Genomic DNA, 14,859 nt, shown 5'->3' with positions numbered 1-14,859 from the left:
ATGCTGAATCTTGTGAAATTAATACTGCTTTGCTGAATCTTGTCATGAAAGATCCGTTTTCTGGCCTTCCTAGTGAAGATGCTGCTACCCGTCTAAACAACTTTGTTGATTTGTGTGATATGCAAAATAAGAAAGATGTGGATAATGATATTGTTAAATTGAAGCTATTTCTGTTTTTGCTTAGAGATCGTGCTAAAGCTTGGTTTTCGTCTTTGCCCAAATATAGTATTGATTCATGGAATAAGTGCAAATATGCTTTTATATATAAGTTTTTGCTCCCGCTAAGATCATCTCTCTTAAAAATGATATTATGAATTTTAAGCCACTTGATCATGAACATGTTGCACTATCTTGGGAGAGGATGAAATTAATGATACGTAATTGCCCTACACATGGTTTGAATCTTTGGATGATTATACAAATTTTTTATGCCGGATTGAACTTTGCTTCTAGAAATCTTTTAGATTTGGCCGCAGGAGGAACTTTTATGGAAATCACTTTAGGAGAAGCTACCAAACTCCTAGATAATATTATGGTTAATTATTCTCAATGGCACACTGAAAGATCTACTAGTAAAAAAGTGCACACAATTGAAGAAATTAATGTTTTGAGTTGAAAGATGGATGAACTTATGAAATTGTTTGCTAATAAGAGTGCTCCTACTGATCCTAATGATATGCCTTTGTCTACCTTGATTGAGAATAATAATGAATCTATGGATGTGAATTTTGTTGGTAGGAACAATTTTGGTAATAACGCGTATAGAGGTAATTTTAATTCTAGGCCGTTTCCTAGTAATTCCTCTAATAATTATGGTAATTCCTACAACAATTCTTATGGAAATTATAATAAAATTCCCTCTGATTTTGAATCTAATATTAAAGAATTTATTACTTCGCAAAAGAGTTTCAATGCTTTGATTGAAGAAAAAATGCTTAAGATTGATGAGTTGGCTAGGAACGTGGATAGAATTTCTCTTGATGTTGATTCTTTGAAACTAACATCTATTCCACCTAAGCATGATATCAATGAGTCTCTCAAATCCATGAGTATTTCCATTGATGAGTGCGAAGAAAGAACTGCTAGGATGCGTGCTAAGAAAGATTGCTTTGTGAAAGCATGTTCTTCTAGTTTTCATGATAATAAGGATGAAGATCTAAAAGTTATTGATGTGTCCCCTATTAAATCTTTGTTTTGCAATATGAATCTTGATATTGATGGGACTGAATATGAGCCACCTTTACCTAGAAGGCATTCCAAAAATTCGGAGTTTTTAGATCTTGATACAAAAATTGTTAAAAGTGGGATTGAAGAGGTCAAAACTTTAAATATCAATGAACCCACTATTTTAATTTCAAGTAATTTAATTATGATAATTGATCTTTGATAGATTGTATTTCCTTGTTGCAATCCGTGCTAAATTCTCCTCATGCTTATAGTCAAAATAAAGCTTTTACTAAACATATCGTTGATGCTTTGATGCAATCTTATGAAGAAAAACTTGAGTTGGAAGTTTTTATCCCTAGAAAACATTATGATGAGTGGAAACCTACAATTAAAATTAAAATTAAATATCATGAGTGTTATTCTTTGTGTGATTTGGGTGCTAGTGTTTCCATGATTCCAAAAACTTTATGTGATTTGCTAGGTTTCCGTGATTTTGATGATTGTTCTTTAAACTTACATCTTGCGGATTCCACTATTAAGAAACCTATGGGAAGAATTAATGATGTTCTTATTGTTACAAATAGGAACTATGTGCCCGTAGATTTCATTGTTCTTGATATAGATTGCAATCCTTCATGTCCTATTATTCTTGGTAGACCTTTCCTTAGAGCGATTGGTGCAATTATTGATATGAAGGAAGGGAATATTAAATTTCAACTTACATTAAGGAAAGGCATGGAACACTTCCCTAGAAAGAAAATTAAATTACCATATGAATCTATTATGAGACCCACTTATGGATTGCTTACCAAGGATGACAATACCTAGATCTATCTTCGCTTTTATGCCTAGCTAGGGGCGTTAAAGAAGAGCGCTTGTTGGGAGGCAACCCAATTTTATTTTTATTACTTGCTTTTTGCTCGTGTTTAGTAATAAATAATTTATATATCCTCTGTTTTGATTGTGTTTTTTGTGTTTAATTAGTGTTTTTGCTAAGTAGAACCGTTGGGAAGACTTGGCGAAAGTCTTTTTGATCTTGCTGTAAAAAGCAGAAACTTTAGAGCTAACGAGAATCGCTGCCATTTTTATTTGGAAGGTGATATTTATTTAATTCTTTTTGCAGATGATTAATAGATAAATTCCTCACGTCCAGAAATTTATTTTAGTATTTTTGGGGTTCCATAAGTTTGCGTTAGCTACAGATTACTACAGACTGTTCTGTTTTTGACAGATTCTATTTTTCGTGTGTTGTTTGCTTATTTTGATGAATCTATGGCTAGTAAAAGAGTTTATAAACCATAGAGAAGTTGGAATACAGTAGGTTTAACACAAATATAAATCAAGAATGAGTTCATTACAGAACCTTGAAGTAGTGTTTTGTTTTCTTTCGCTAACGGAGCTCACGAGATTTTCTATTTTGAGTTTTGTGTTGTGAAGTTTTCAAGTTTTGGTTAAAGATTTGATGGATTATGGAACAAAGAGTGGCAAGAGCCTAATCTTGGGGATGTCCATGGCACCCCAAGGTAAAATTCAAGGACACCAAAAAGCCTAAGCTTGGGGATGCCCTGGAAGGCATCCCCTCTTTCGTCTTCGTCTATCGGTAACTTTACTTGGAGCTATATTTTTATTCACCACATGATATGTATTTTTCTTGGAGCGTCTTGTATGATTTGAGTCTTTCCTTTTTAGTTTACCACAATAATCCTTGCTGTACACACCTTTTGAGAGAGACTCACATGATTGGGAATTTATTAGAATACTCTATGTGCTTCACTTATATCTTTTGAGCCGTATAGTTTTTGCTCTATGTGCTTCACTTATATCTTTTAGAGCACGGTGGTGGTCTTATTTTATAGAAATAATTGATATCTCATGATTCACTTATATTATTTTGAGTGTCCTTTAGAACAATATGGCAATAATAAAAACTTTCATACAAGTGCGTTGAATACTATGAGAAGTTTGATACTTGATAATTGTTTTGAGATATGGAGATGGTGATATTAGAGTCATGCTAGTTGAGTAGTTGTGAATTTGAGAAATACTTGTGTTAAAGTTTGTGATTCCCGTAGCATGCACGTATGGTGAACCGTTATGTGATGAAGTCAGAGCATGATTTATTTATTGATTGTCTTCCTTATGAGTGGCGGTCGGGGACGAGCGATGGTCTTTTCCTACCAATCTACCCCCCTAGGAGCATGCGTGTAATACTTTGCTTTGATAAGTTGTAGTTTTTTGCAATAAGTATGTGAGTTCCTTATGACTAATGTCGAGTCCATGGTTTATACGCACTCTCACCCTTCCATCTTTGCTAGCCTCTCTAGTATCGCGCAACTTTCGCAAGTACCATAAACCCACCATATACCTTCCTCAAAACAGCCACCATACCTACCTATTATGGCATTTCCATAGCCATTCCGAGATATATTGCCATGCAACTTTCCATTGTTCTGTTATTATGACACGCTTCATCATTGTCATATTGCTTACATGATCATGTAGTTGACATTGTATTTGTGGCAAAGCCACCATTCATAATTCTTCCATACATGTCACTCATGCATCATTGCACATCCCGGTACACCGCCGGAGGCATTCACACAGAGTCATATCTTGTTCTAAGTATTGAGTTGTAATTCTTGAGTTGTAAGTAAATAAAGTGTGATGATCATCATTATTAGAGTATTGTCTCAAGTGAGGAAAGGATGATGGAGACTATGATTCCCCCACAAGTCGGGATGAGACTCCGGACGAAAAAAAAGAAAAGAGGCCAAAAATAAAAGAAGAAGGCCCAAAGAAAAAATGAGAGAAAAAGAGAGAAGGGACAATGTTACTATCCTTTTTCCACACTCGTTCTTCAAAGTAGCACCATGATCTTCATGATAGAGAGTCTCCTATGATATCACTTTCATATACTAGTGGGAAATTTTCATTATAGAACTTGGCCTGTATATTCCAATGATAGGCTTCCTCAAATTGCCCTAGGTCTTCGTGAGCAAGCAAGTTGGATGCACACCCACTTAGTTTCTTTTTGAGCTTTCATATACTTATAGCTCTAGTGCATCCGTTGCATGGCAATCCCTACTCACTCACATTGATATCTATTGATGGGCATCTCCATAGCACGTTGATATGCCTAGTTGATGTGAGACTATCTTCTCCTTTTTGTCTTCTCCACAACCACCATTATATTCCACCTATAGTGCTATATCCATGACTCATGCTCATCAAAAATTCTTCTTTTATCATTTACCTACTCAAGGACGAGCAAGAATTAAGCTTGGGGATGCTTGATACGTCTCCAACGTATCTATAATTTTTTATTGCTCCATGCTATTATATTATCTATTTTGGATATTAATGGGCTTTATTTTACACTTTTATATCATTTTTGGACTAACCTACTAAGCAGAGGCCCATCCCAAATTGTTGTTGTTTTGCCTGTTTTAGGGTTTCGAAGAAAAGGAATATTAAACGGAGTCCAAACGGAATGAAACCTTCGGGAACATGATTTTCTCAACAAACGTGATCCAGGAGACTTGGAGTGGGCGTCAAGAAACAAGGGAGGAAGGCACGAGGCAGGGGGCGCGCCTACCCCCCTGGGCGTGCCCTCCGCCCTCGTGGGCCCTCCGTTGCTCCACCGACGTACTTCATCCTCCTATATATATATCCACATACCCCCCAAACATCCAGGAGCACCATGAAAACCTAATTCCACCGTCGCAACCTTATGTACTCAAGAGATCCCATCTCGGGGCCTTTTCCGGAGCTCGACCGGAGGGGCATTGATCACGGAGGGCCTCTACATCAACTCCATGGCCTCTCCGGTGATGTGTGAGTAGTTTACTTCAGACCTTCGGGTCCATAGTTATTAGCTATATGGCTTCTTCTCTTTCTTTGGATCTCAATACAAAGTTCTCCTAGATCTTCTTGGAGATCTATTCGATGTAATCTTCTTTTGCGGTGTGTTTGTCGAGATTCGATGAATTGTGGGTTTATGATCCAGATTATCTATGAACACTATTTGATTCTTCTCTGAATTCTTTTATGTGTGATTGGTTTATCTTTGCAAGTCTCTTCGAATTATCAATTTGGTTTGGCCTACTAGATTGATCTTTCTTGCAATGGGAGAAGTGCTTAGCTTTGGATTCAATCTTGTGGTGTTCGATCCCAATGACAGAAAGGGAACCGATACGTATTGTATTGTTGCCATCGAGGATAAAAAGATGGGATTTATATCATATTGCATGAGTTTATCCCTCTACATCATGTCATCTTCCTTAAAGCATTACTCTGTTCTTATGAACTTAATACTCTAGATGCATGCTGGATAGCGGTCGATGTGTGGAGTAATAGTAGTAGATGCAGAATCGTTTCGGTCTACTTGTCTCGGACGTGATGCCTATATACATGATCATACCTAGATATTCTCATAACTATGCTCAATTCTATCAATTGCTCGACAGTAATTCGTTTACCACCGTAATACTTATGCTCTTAAGAGAAGCCACTAGTGAAACCTATGGCCCCCAAGTCTATCTTCCATCATATTAATCTTTCAATACTTAGTTATTTCTATTGTCTTTTATTTTACTTTGCATCTTTTATTTCTCTTTATCATAAAAATACCAAAAATATTATCTTGTCATATCTATTAGATCTCACTCTCGTAAGTGACCGTGAAGGGATTGACAACCCCTTTTTCGCGTTGGTTGCGAGGTTCTTATTTGTTTGTGTAGGTGCGTGGGACTTGATCGTGATCTCCTACTGGATTGATACCTTGGTTCTCAAAAACTGAGGAAAATACTTACGCTACTTTACTACATCACCCTTTCCTCTTTAAGGGAAAACCAACGTTGTGCTCAAGAGGTAGCAGGCTAGAAGATTTATCACTTGGAAGTTGTAATACAACATCATCAAAAAAGGGGGCCTCCAAACAGCTGAGATCATCATGCTTGTGAATTAGGGAGTTGATCTACAGTAAATCACTAGTGGGATAGGAATATCCCATCCTAGCTTTAAAGGCCCTCCAGAGTAGAGCAGCTTTGGGAAGGTGATCATAGTTCAGATCCATGTTCACCTTGTAGCATAGAAATCTGGCTGTGCATGTGTTTAATAGTTGTGCTTTAAAAAACTTGGTAACCTCACTTGACCCATCTAATCGTGGCCCTCTGTTTCCAATAAATATTATGATGGGAAAGCAGCTTATGTAGGTGTTCATTAATTATAGCTCTACCATTAGCTTCAACTGTGCTTAAATTTCTGTATTCCTCAATTAGGTCCCATCGAAAGATGATCTCATTAGCAACCTTTATGTCTGTACAAAGGTTGGAGAGATTTTTTTACCAGATTTTCAATCGTTTCCTGAGCCTCTTGAACTTTTCTGTGATGATCTTGGCATTATCAACTTCTAGAACATCTTGATCCCATATATTTTGAACCATATTTCTGAAGTCATGATGCTGCAACCAATAGTTCTCAAATCTAAAAATAGTGAATCTGGGAACAGAAGTACCGATCTGCATAAAGCAGGGGGTATGATCAGATATAGGTCTTGAAAGAGGCAAAGCAATAGTACTTGGGTAATTAGTTGTCCAGCTTTCTGGGGTAAAAAAAACAACTTAGTCTTTAAAAAAGGAGCTTCATGCACATTCCACCAAATAAAATTTCTGCCTTTAAGGGGGACTTCCACAAGAGCTAAGTTATTCATGGCCTCATTGAACTGTAACATATTGTTAGTATCACTATTGCCAATATTCCTATTATGAGGGTATCTAATATAATTGAAGTTACCCACAATGACCATTCAGTGTCACCTGGTATCTATATCTTTGAACCAATTGATGAAATTGGTTCTAGCTTCCCCTTTACAAGGCCTATAGATGTTTGTAAGAACCCAACTTGAGGGAAAATGGATGGAAATAGAGAATTCATTTTGGAATAGAGTTTGTCTAAATATACTATCATTCCAGATGATAATAAATCCCAGAAGCTCGCACGTAAGGCACAAAGTCAAAAAATTGAATCTCCTTGGGCAAAAGTTCTTTAAGTATGCACCGTCAAAATGTTATTTCTTAGTTTCTTGTTAGCAAATAATGGAAAAGCCACACTCCTCTATCTTGTTACAAAGAGCAAGCCACTTATTACTGGAGTTAATTCCTTTATATTCTAGTTTAGGATGTTCTGAGTACTGTCCATTAGGAAACAAGGATCAAGCAAACTGAAACTTTCTCATGAATATAAATTTTTAGAGACATCAAAAGACTTGAAGTTCAACTCAAAATCATACATCAACCGAGTTAATTCAGATTCCATCTTATTACAAGGTGATAAGAGCAAGGGAAGACACTTTTTTCTCTCCAAAAGCTATCATAAATTCCAACATTTTCACTAGCATATAAGCTCGCAACTCACGGCACCAGTGGTGTTTCCCTTTTTCACAGTTGCCTTCCCTCCCTCCGTGGCCTTCTTCTTGCCAATAATATCTTCAGTTGAATCATTGGGGTTCACCTCGCGGTAAGATACATTTAAATTCTTAACCACTTTATTTGGAAAATTTGGCAGACCAGCATGACTGGTCATGCAACTTCTTCAGTTGTGCATTACATTTCAGTCCATGTATTTCCTGTTTCTGCATTTTTGCAATTTTTTGTATCAAAGAGGCCCTACAATTCACCAAAATAAAAAATTAAACTGTTTGAAGAGCGTTCTTATAACCTCCGTAGGTAGTCGAAAAGATATTAGATATGATGGAATGCAAATATAAGCCGTCAGCTTGCTGAGACAGCAAAATTGACAACAAAATTCAGGAAGAAAGCACCTAAGACCAGCACACCCGGTGTCCCATCACCTTCCCCTGTGCCCAAGATGCTTAGAGCTCAAGCCGGGGGTGTTGACGTGAGGCAGTACGTAATACGTGAATTGGATTTGACAATTGAGTTGCACCCACGTCTGGTTCTCTTTCACCTCAATCAAGAACAAAAACAAGAGAAAAGAAGGAGGAATATACTTCTTGGCATGCAGATGCAGATGCAGGCAGCACGCCTTTGTTTCCTCTCTCAAACATAAATGATGGAGCTGCGAGTTAAACTCGAGTTCCCCTTCCATGAGTGGCAATGATAGCCCATACCCCTCCTACTCCTCCCAGTCTTTTCCTACCACCAGCTTTATCTCCATCCATCCATGGATTCCATGGCCATGGGGGTGGCAAAAGGCAGCGCATGATATTTCTTCAGTAGGCATGCAGAATCAGAGGCCAATTATACATCCATGCATGCTGCACCAGGGCAATGCAATGCAATGCAACGCAACGCAACGCATGCAGAGCCTATAGCTAGAAAAGAAAGTTTAGCAGCACCCCAGCAAGAAACAGTGCCCTTTTTAACCAAGAGCAGTGGTTACTTTTTGGGTGAGAAGTGGTAGTAGTAGAGCAGGTGGTCAGTGACGTGCATGGATCCCCGCCACGCAAAAAAGAAGCAGCTCCATGGAGCCCCCCAGCTGTTCATACTGGAGTGGCAGTACTCACTCACCAGTCACCAAAGCGTACGTCAAATCAGATGCTGCGGAACCGAGGGCCGTGGAGAACCGATCCCAGGTAACATGGGCCTTTTCTTTCACCATGGGGAGAAGTAAAAAAGAACCCTTCTTCATCATGGCGCCTTCCCCATGGCCAGTAAACGGCGAGTTGTTTAGTGCGTTGATCAAGGAGCGTACAGTAGGCACGGATCAGCCCTGACAGTTGCTGTTAGGGTGGTTAACAGAGGAAGGATGCCAGCGAAAGTTCAGCAGCTGGGGCAAAATCATGTCTTGTCCAGACTTTAGGAGGCTACTCCATCTAAGGATGCAACAAGATCACTCGTTAAACACCCCACCACCTGATTTCTTAGTTTAATACGGGTACATGGGAAAGGCTAACTACGCAAGATCAGAGAAGATAAGGCTATCTATCTATCTATCCAGTCCACAGTCATATTCTAGTGCTACAATACACGTTGAAGCTTCGGCACTCACTAGCTGCATGCTGTAGAGTAGAATCTTTAGATTACTGTGATGACAGATAAAATTTGCAGCCTAGCTAATAAAGATAAATTCATAAATGGAGCACCCTTTATTTGCCACGGTGGGAGCACTCGCATATGCAAGTCGATCAATGGGGGGGATACAGGGTTAATAAGGCAGCTTAATCTAGGATCAGAACAAATAGGGAAGAACTGCGTGCTACAACAGCCTTTTAAAGGTAGTGCTTCTCTCTGCACTGCATGCTCTCGATGTAGCCCCACTGTGTCAAATATTGACAGCATTCCAGGGCCTACGCGAGAGGCATATGTACCAATGCACCCAGCTTGTTTTCCTTCATCATCCTACTTCTAGTACAATACACGTGGACCAGATCAGCCAGCATACAATATCTCATCTGCATGTTGCTGCATGCTGACGAGCCCAGCAATGGAGCAACCATGCATGTGTTTGTTCATCGATCACCCGACGAAGTCATGGAGCAGATGGCCGCCCATCTCCTTGGTGAAGTGCCGGTCCTGGCCTCCGAACGAGGCCGCCATCGCGTAGGCGTCGCTGACGTCCTCCAGCCCGAACCGGTGCGCGAGGTTGAGCGGGAGCGCCGCCGGCAGGGGCTCGGCGATGTAGGCCCGGTTGTTCTGGTGGAGGCCGAGGGTGAGGGAGACGCCGCCGCTGCTCCCAGCGCCGCCTTCCACATGCTGGGGGTGCGAAAGTGCCATGCTGCCGTGGTGGTGCGCGGCCATCCCGCCGCCGTTGTACGCGAAGCTCACCTGTCCCGCCATGTCGTGGGTCATCGGGGAGAGCTCGCTCTGGATGTGCCGAGAGGCGTTGTGGTGGTGGGCGCCGCGGCCCTGTGACATGCTGCTGCTTTGCCCTTGCTGCGAGTTCGAAGGATCGGAGGGCCTCCCGCTGCTGTCCGGCGAGTGCTGCTGGGTTTGCTGCTGCGCGCCGAGCTGATTCTTGTCGGCGGCCGAGCTCTTGTGCCCCTGCCGCATCTCCAGGTTGTGGATTTCTTCCACCATTGGCTTCCAGAGTCTAACCCTTGCGTTGATGAACCAGTTTGAGACCTGCCCACCATGAAATGTTTCAAGATCATCAGGCAGGCAATGTTTTCAAAGTTCTATAACTTGCTCATTTTATAGTACAAGTAGTATGTGCTTGGTGCTAAGAGATCTTGCTAGAAGCCAGCATGGCATGAAGAGTTACATTGGAATCACTGGAAACATGAAATGGTTACTTGCCTGATTCCTCGTTAAGCCTGTCTGCTTAGCCAACATTTGCTTGTCGCTATCAGTTGGGTACCTGGAAAGCACCAAGCATTAGAGGGATGGCAAATACAGAACCATTCGGGCAGGCAGCAACATCTTTACAGGTTAACTAGAAGCTTCGTAAAAAAACTGGACATTGTTTTGAAGTTACATTACGCCATTTAGACCTAAAAGCTAGCATGTCATTATGTGCTCTATTCATTTAGGATATCTTATGACAACAAATTAGTTCAGTTAAGAAGTTTAGGAAAAATCACATTGTAAACTCAGGAACAGTAACTCACTCAAACCGGCATTTTATGAACACAGGTGTACAAGTCTACACTAGGAAATATATAGGAAATAAAATAAGTGTGAAAGAACAAGTTTTTCTATAGTACACACTTATATTGCTAGTAACAAAATACAGAAAGCTGATAAAGCATGGATGCACCCTATTTGACATGTCTACTTCCTCCGTCTCATCTCATCTTCGGTTGTAATAACATCTTATATTACGAGACAGAGGGAGTATATGTTATTTGCAGTGCAGTCTCCATCAAATCATCAGATCGACGAGAATTGACCACCACTAACAAAAGCGGCAAAGATATAGTGACATCGTTTTTAGATTTGGTGCCTAGCCTATAAGTTAGATGCAAAGAGAACCCACTGTTTAGTTGGTGTACAATCGTCAGAAACTAAATTTCAAGTGGGACCCATGCTGGAACCCCCCAAAAGACATGCATTTAATGATAGTTGAGCGTTCTTCTTATCATACGGTACCAATCGACAGTCGACACAGATCTAGTTTTACGGAAGGATTTCCCCCCACTTCTACAAAATTCCTTTTCTCCTGTTAGATTGCATGCACTAAAACAGTGGCGAGCTAATCCGCAATTTCAGTGGACAGTGGGTGCCCACGAAAATAAGATTTATAAACTTTCAGTAAAGCAAACGATCTGAAGCCATAGGTTTGCTTGTGCTTGCACACTATCTCAGGCATTTATCCCATGTCTCGGATCTATGAACGATGCTCACACTAGAAGGAATCGTTTGTTAGTTGCACTTGCAGCATATCATAATGGCATGTCATGTCACTGCTACCCTACTATGGGTATAAACATTCGCATTTGCCAGCTGCAGGTACAGCTAAGATACCATCGTAATTACTCCCTCCGTTCCATAATACTTGTCATGGTTTTAGTTCAAAGACAAGTATTACGGAATCAGAGGGAGTATATTTCAAGAACTGCATAGTGCAGCTCCATGTTATGAACACGAAATCAAATATGATGGAGGACATGCCATGTACTCACGGATGCAAGAAGTGCTCGAACAGCCAGGCGCGAAGGACCGACACCGCGCGCTCGGGGAGTCCCCTCTGAGGCCGCCAAATGTTGTGGGGCTGGCTGAACGCGTTGGCGTTGCTTCCCCTCATAAGGGCGGCGCCGCCGCCCATGAGCCCGAAGTTGGCCATGTCTTCCTTGCCAAGGCTGTCTTTCCCGGCGGCCACCTTGCTGGTGTTGCGCAGCTGGCTCTGTATGGTGCTCTTGAGATACTTGAAATGCTTCGACATCGTCCGGAGAGCGATGGAGGCGAAGGGGGCGGCGTTGCTCAGCCCGGCGACGGTTTCGAACGAGGAGATCACGGCTTGGAGCTGCTGGTAGTATTGCCTGTATCGCTTGCAAACCTACAAGATTGTTGTGCTTGTGTTAGAACAGAGATAATAAGTGGGACTGCCTTAGTTGTTGCAGCCAATAAACACCTACAATCTTGGTAAGAAGTTGTACAGATGAGTTGTTTGAAAGAAACGGATTATCGTGTGTAGATGTGTGCACACTACCAGATCATATGTCACTTCAAAATTATTGACCTAGCTATGATTACATGAAGGGAAACAACTTTCCTGAGCTAACTTAAACCAGTGTGTACTATGCTTTTATGAAGAAAAAGCAAGAAGCTGGGACTACATGGACAGCAGAATCTTACAGCTTTACATCGATGAGTATAGAACCATGCTGAAAGAGGACAAACTCTAGGAATCTTAGAAAGCAGCAACTTGAATTTTTTTATGAAATAAAATTAGAGCATACTGTGGAATTTGGCTGTTCTAATTTCATGTTCATGAACCACTACTGTGTGCAACTCTTTGATCATCGACTCCAGATCAAGTTGCTGCTAGTTTTACAAGAAGACCAAAAGAAAATAATTGTTCAACACCAACAGTGCAACAATAAGTGAGGCATATAATAAGCAAAGAAATATATCCAAAAGAGCAGATATCATGATCCATACATATCAACCACCATCAAATCGAGAGCACAAGAAATAAGCTGTGGAACCACAGTGAATAAAGATTCACAAGCTGCATCCGTGATGTGACCATGAGATGTTGGTCAGATTCTTCTCCACGAAGAAGAAAATAATTATGACATGGGAACGGAAGAGAAAGATGCATGAAGAGAAGGGAATTTAGAGGCTACATAGTATGATTGATAACTCACTTCTTCCATGAGGGAGATGAGCCTAGTCTTCCTCCACTGCTGCTCGGCGCCGGAGACCGTGACGCCCTCAGCGGCAGCGCGGTCGCTGCTGTCCATCTCGTGGCCGACGTCGCCGGCGGCGTCCATGGCATCCAAGTCGAGCAACCCGTCGTCGGAGCAGCGGTCCAGCTGCGAGGGCCGGCCGCCGACGTCGCAGATCTCCTCCAGCAGCTTCTGCGCGGGGCCCAGGAACCTGGAGCGGCCGAGCACGGCTGCGTAGCCCGTGAAGGGGCCATACGGCCCGGTGGCACCGGCGAGGTGCCTCCGCTGCTGGGGCGGAGGGTTCGAGGAGGACGAGGAGAGCGAGAGCGCGAAGTTCTGGCTCGGGATCTGGGCTCCTGCCGGCATCCCGTGGACCAGGAGCTGGTTGTGGGCGTGCGCCAGCGTGGGGCTGTGCGGCGAGTAGGAGGAGGAGGAGGAGGCGTAGGAGTAGAAGGGCACCGTGGGCGGCGGCCAGGCGCCCGGCGTGGGCGAGGAGGAGTCCGCCGGGTCCGGCGGGAACCGCAGCTTCTCGCGGCGGCTATGCTGCGGCACGTGGTAGAGCTGCCCCGCGGCGGCCTGGCCAAGCAGCAGCTGGTGCTGGTGGTGCTGCTGATGCTGGTGCTGGTGCTCGGCGCCGCCCCCGTACCCGCCAGCGGCTGATGACATGGCGATGGCGGCGGCGCGGCCGTGTACGTGCGCGCGTACGTAGGTAAGCTCAGCTCGCCCAGCCTCGGAGGCCGCGCGACGTAGCTCGGTTACCTGGCTAGACGCCCTGGAGAGAGTAAGGGAGAGAGAAAGAGAGGGAGGGGTGGAGGACAGGAAGGGGGAGGGGAGATCGAGAAGGCAGCGGCTCCCGCACTTTGCGAGCGCCTGGCCGGGGGGGAGCACTGGCAGGGGTTCGTCGCCGCGCGCTCGATCGGCCGACCTGATCTGATGTCCCTCTGCTTTTGTGCGTTTTTGGTGGTGGCGTCGGGCTGGGTTCGGGCGGGGTGCCTTTCCTTTCTCTCTTTCTGCAAAGGTGCGCGCAGCAGCTAGGCTAGCCGCGGCAGAGGATGAGGCGAAGGAGGGAGGAGGGCGACGGGAAATGGTGAGCAGTGAAAGAGAAAGGCAGAAAGGGAGTTGGTGCTGGTCTGGTCTGCTCGTTCGTGTGAGTGAGTGAGGAAGAGGAGGTGGATGGACGAGATGGATGACCCGAGCGAGAGCGAGGGGAGAGCCAGGCTGCCTGCCAGGGGTAGTGGGTTTTGTACTTCCGGCGCCGGGCAGGAGGCTCTGCCAGGTTTTATGGACGCCGACGCCGAGGGAGCGGAGCGGTCCGTGGGTTTTTCCCCCGGTCTACATAGGAATAGTTCACTGGAGAAGATTTTCTCCTTTTATTTTGCGAGTCATTGAAGATTTTCTCATATCAATGGTGTCGACAAGATGATTTAATCTTGATTTTCTGTTGTCGGTGTGTACCCAACAAAACTCCACATAAAGATATCAGACGACTTAGACTTAAACAAAATCTAAGACAACTTAGATTTAACAAAACGATTTCCATTGAAATTTATGTCCCACAAGCTAAACAAAATAAGTGTCTTAATTTTGTACCAACTTTAGTATAAATTTGTACTAAGCTTGAGACACTTATCTTGGGACGGAGGGAGTATGTCATAGTAACAAATAAAACAATGTATTTGAAAATTCAACCAATTACTAATGTATATGTGGGGTGGTTTGTTTACTTGCGCATCATTATGTAACGATTATGCCCCGGAGAGAAAAGGCATAGAGGAGGAAAAGCTAATGAAATGACATGTGCATCAAGTTTGTTTAGCTTGTGGGACACACCAAAATATTATGCGATGTTAACGCCGATGAACATAGTGATAATGAGGTCCTTGAAAAAGAGATCTTAGCTT

General features: G+C 42.9%; 1 protein-coding gene across 1 annotated transcript; it reads right to left on the bottom strand.

Annotated features, from left to right (window-relative positions):
- Positions 1–9,253: 9,253 nt before the first annotated feature.
- LOC119281884 (BEL1-like homeodomain protein 9) lies at positions 9,254–14,197 on the bottom strand. The gene is made up of 4 exons (XM_037562293.1): positions 12,938–14,197; positions 11,750–12,123; positions 10,425–10,485; positions 9,254–10,250 (listed from the first exon to the last, which is right to left on the bottom strand). Exons 1-4 carry the CDS (start codon positions 13,622–13,624, stop codon positions 9,645–9,647), a joined length of 1,728 nt encoding a protein of 575 aa, XP_037418190.1. The 5' UTR covers positions 13,625–14,197; the 3' UTR covers positions 9,254–9,644.
- Between the last annotated feature and the right edge of the window lie 662 nt (positions 14,198–14,859).

Source organism: Triticum dicoccoides, chromosome 1A, assembly GCF_002162155.2.
Source record: "Triticum dicoccoides isolate Atlit2015 ecotype Zavitan chromosome 1A, WEW_v2.0, whole genome shotgun sequence".
In the NCBI taxonomy this organism is placed as follows: Eukaryota; Viridiplantae; Streptophyta; class Magnoliopsida; order Poales; family Poaceae; genus Triticum; species Triticum dicoccoides.
Note: the sequence above shows the minus strand (reverse complement) of the source record. Positions and strands in the feature narration are given on the sequence as shown.

What these genes read in the sequence shown, in the direction of transcription:
- LOC119281884 (XM_037562293.1), bottom strand. Translation starts at nt 13,624, where the DNA reads ATGTCATCAGCCGCTGGCGGGTACGGGGGCGGCGCCGAGCACCAGCAC. An exon ending in TCATCTCCCTCATGGAAGAA is followed by an intron (nt 12,124 to 12,937) that starts GTGAGTTATCAA and finishes ACAATCTTGTAG; the next exon opens with GTTTGCAAGCGATACAGGCA. An exon ending in CAGGCTTAACGAGGAATCAG is followed by an intron (nt 10,251 to 10,424) that starts GCAAGTAACCAT and finishes CATGGTGGGCAG; the next exon opens with GTCTCAAACTGGTTCATCAA.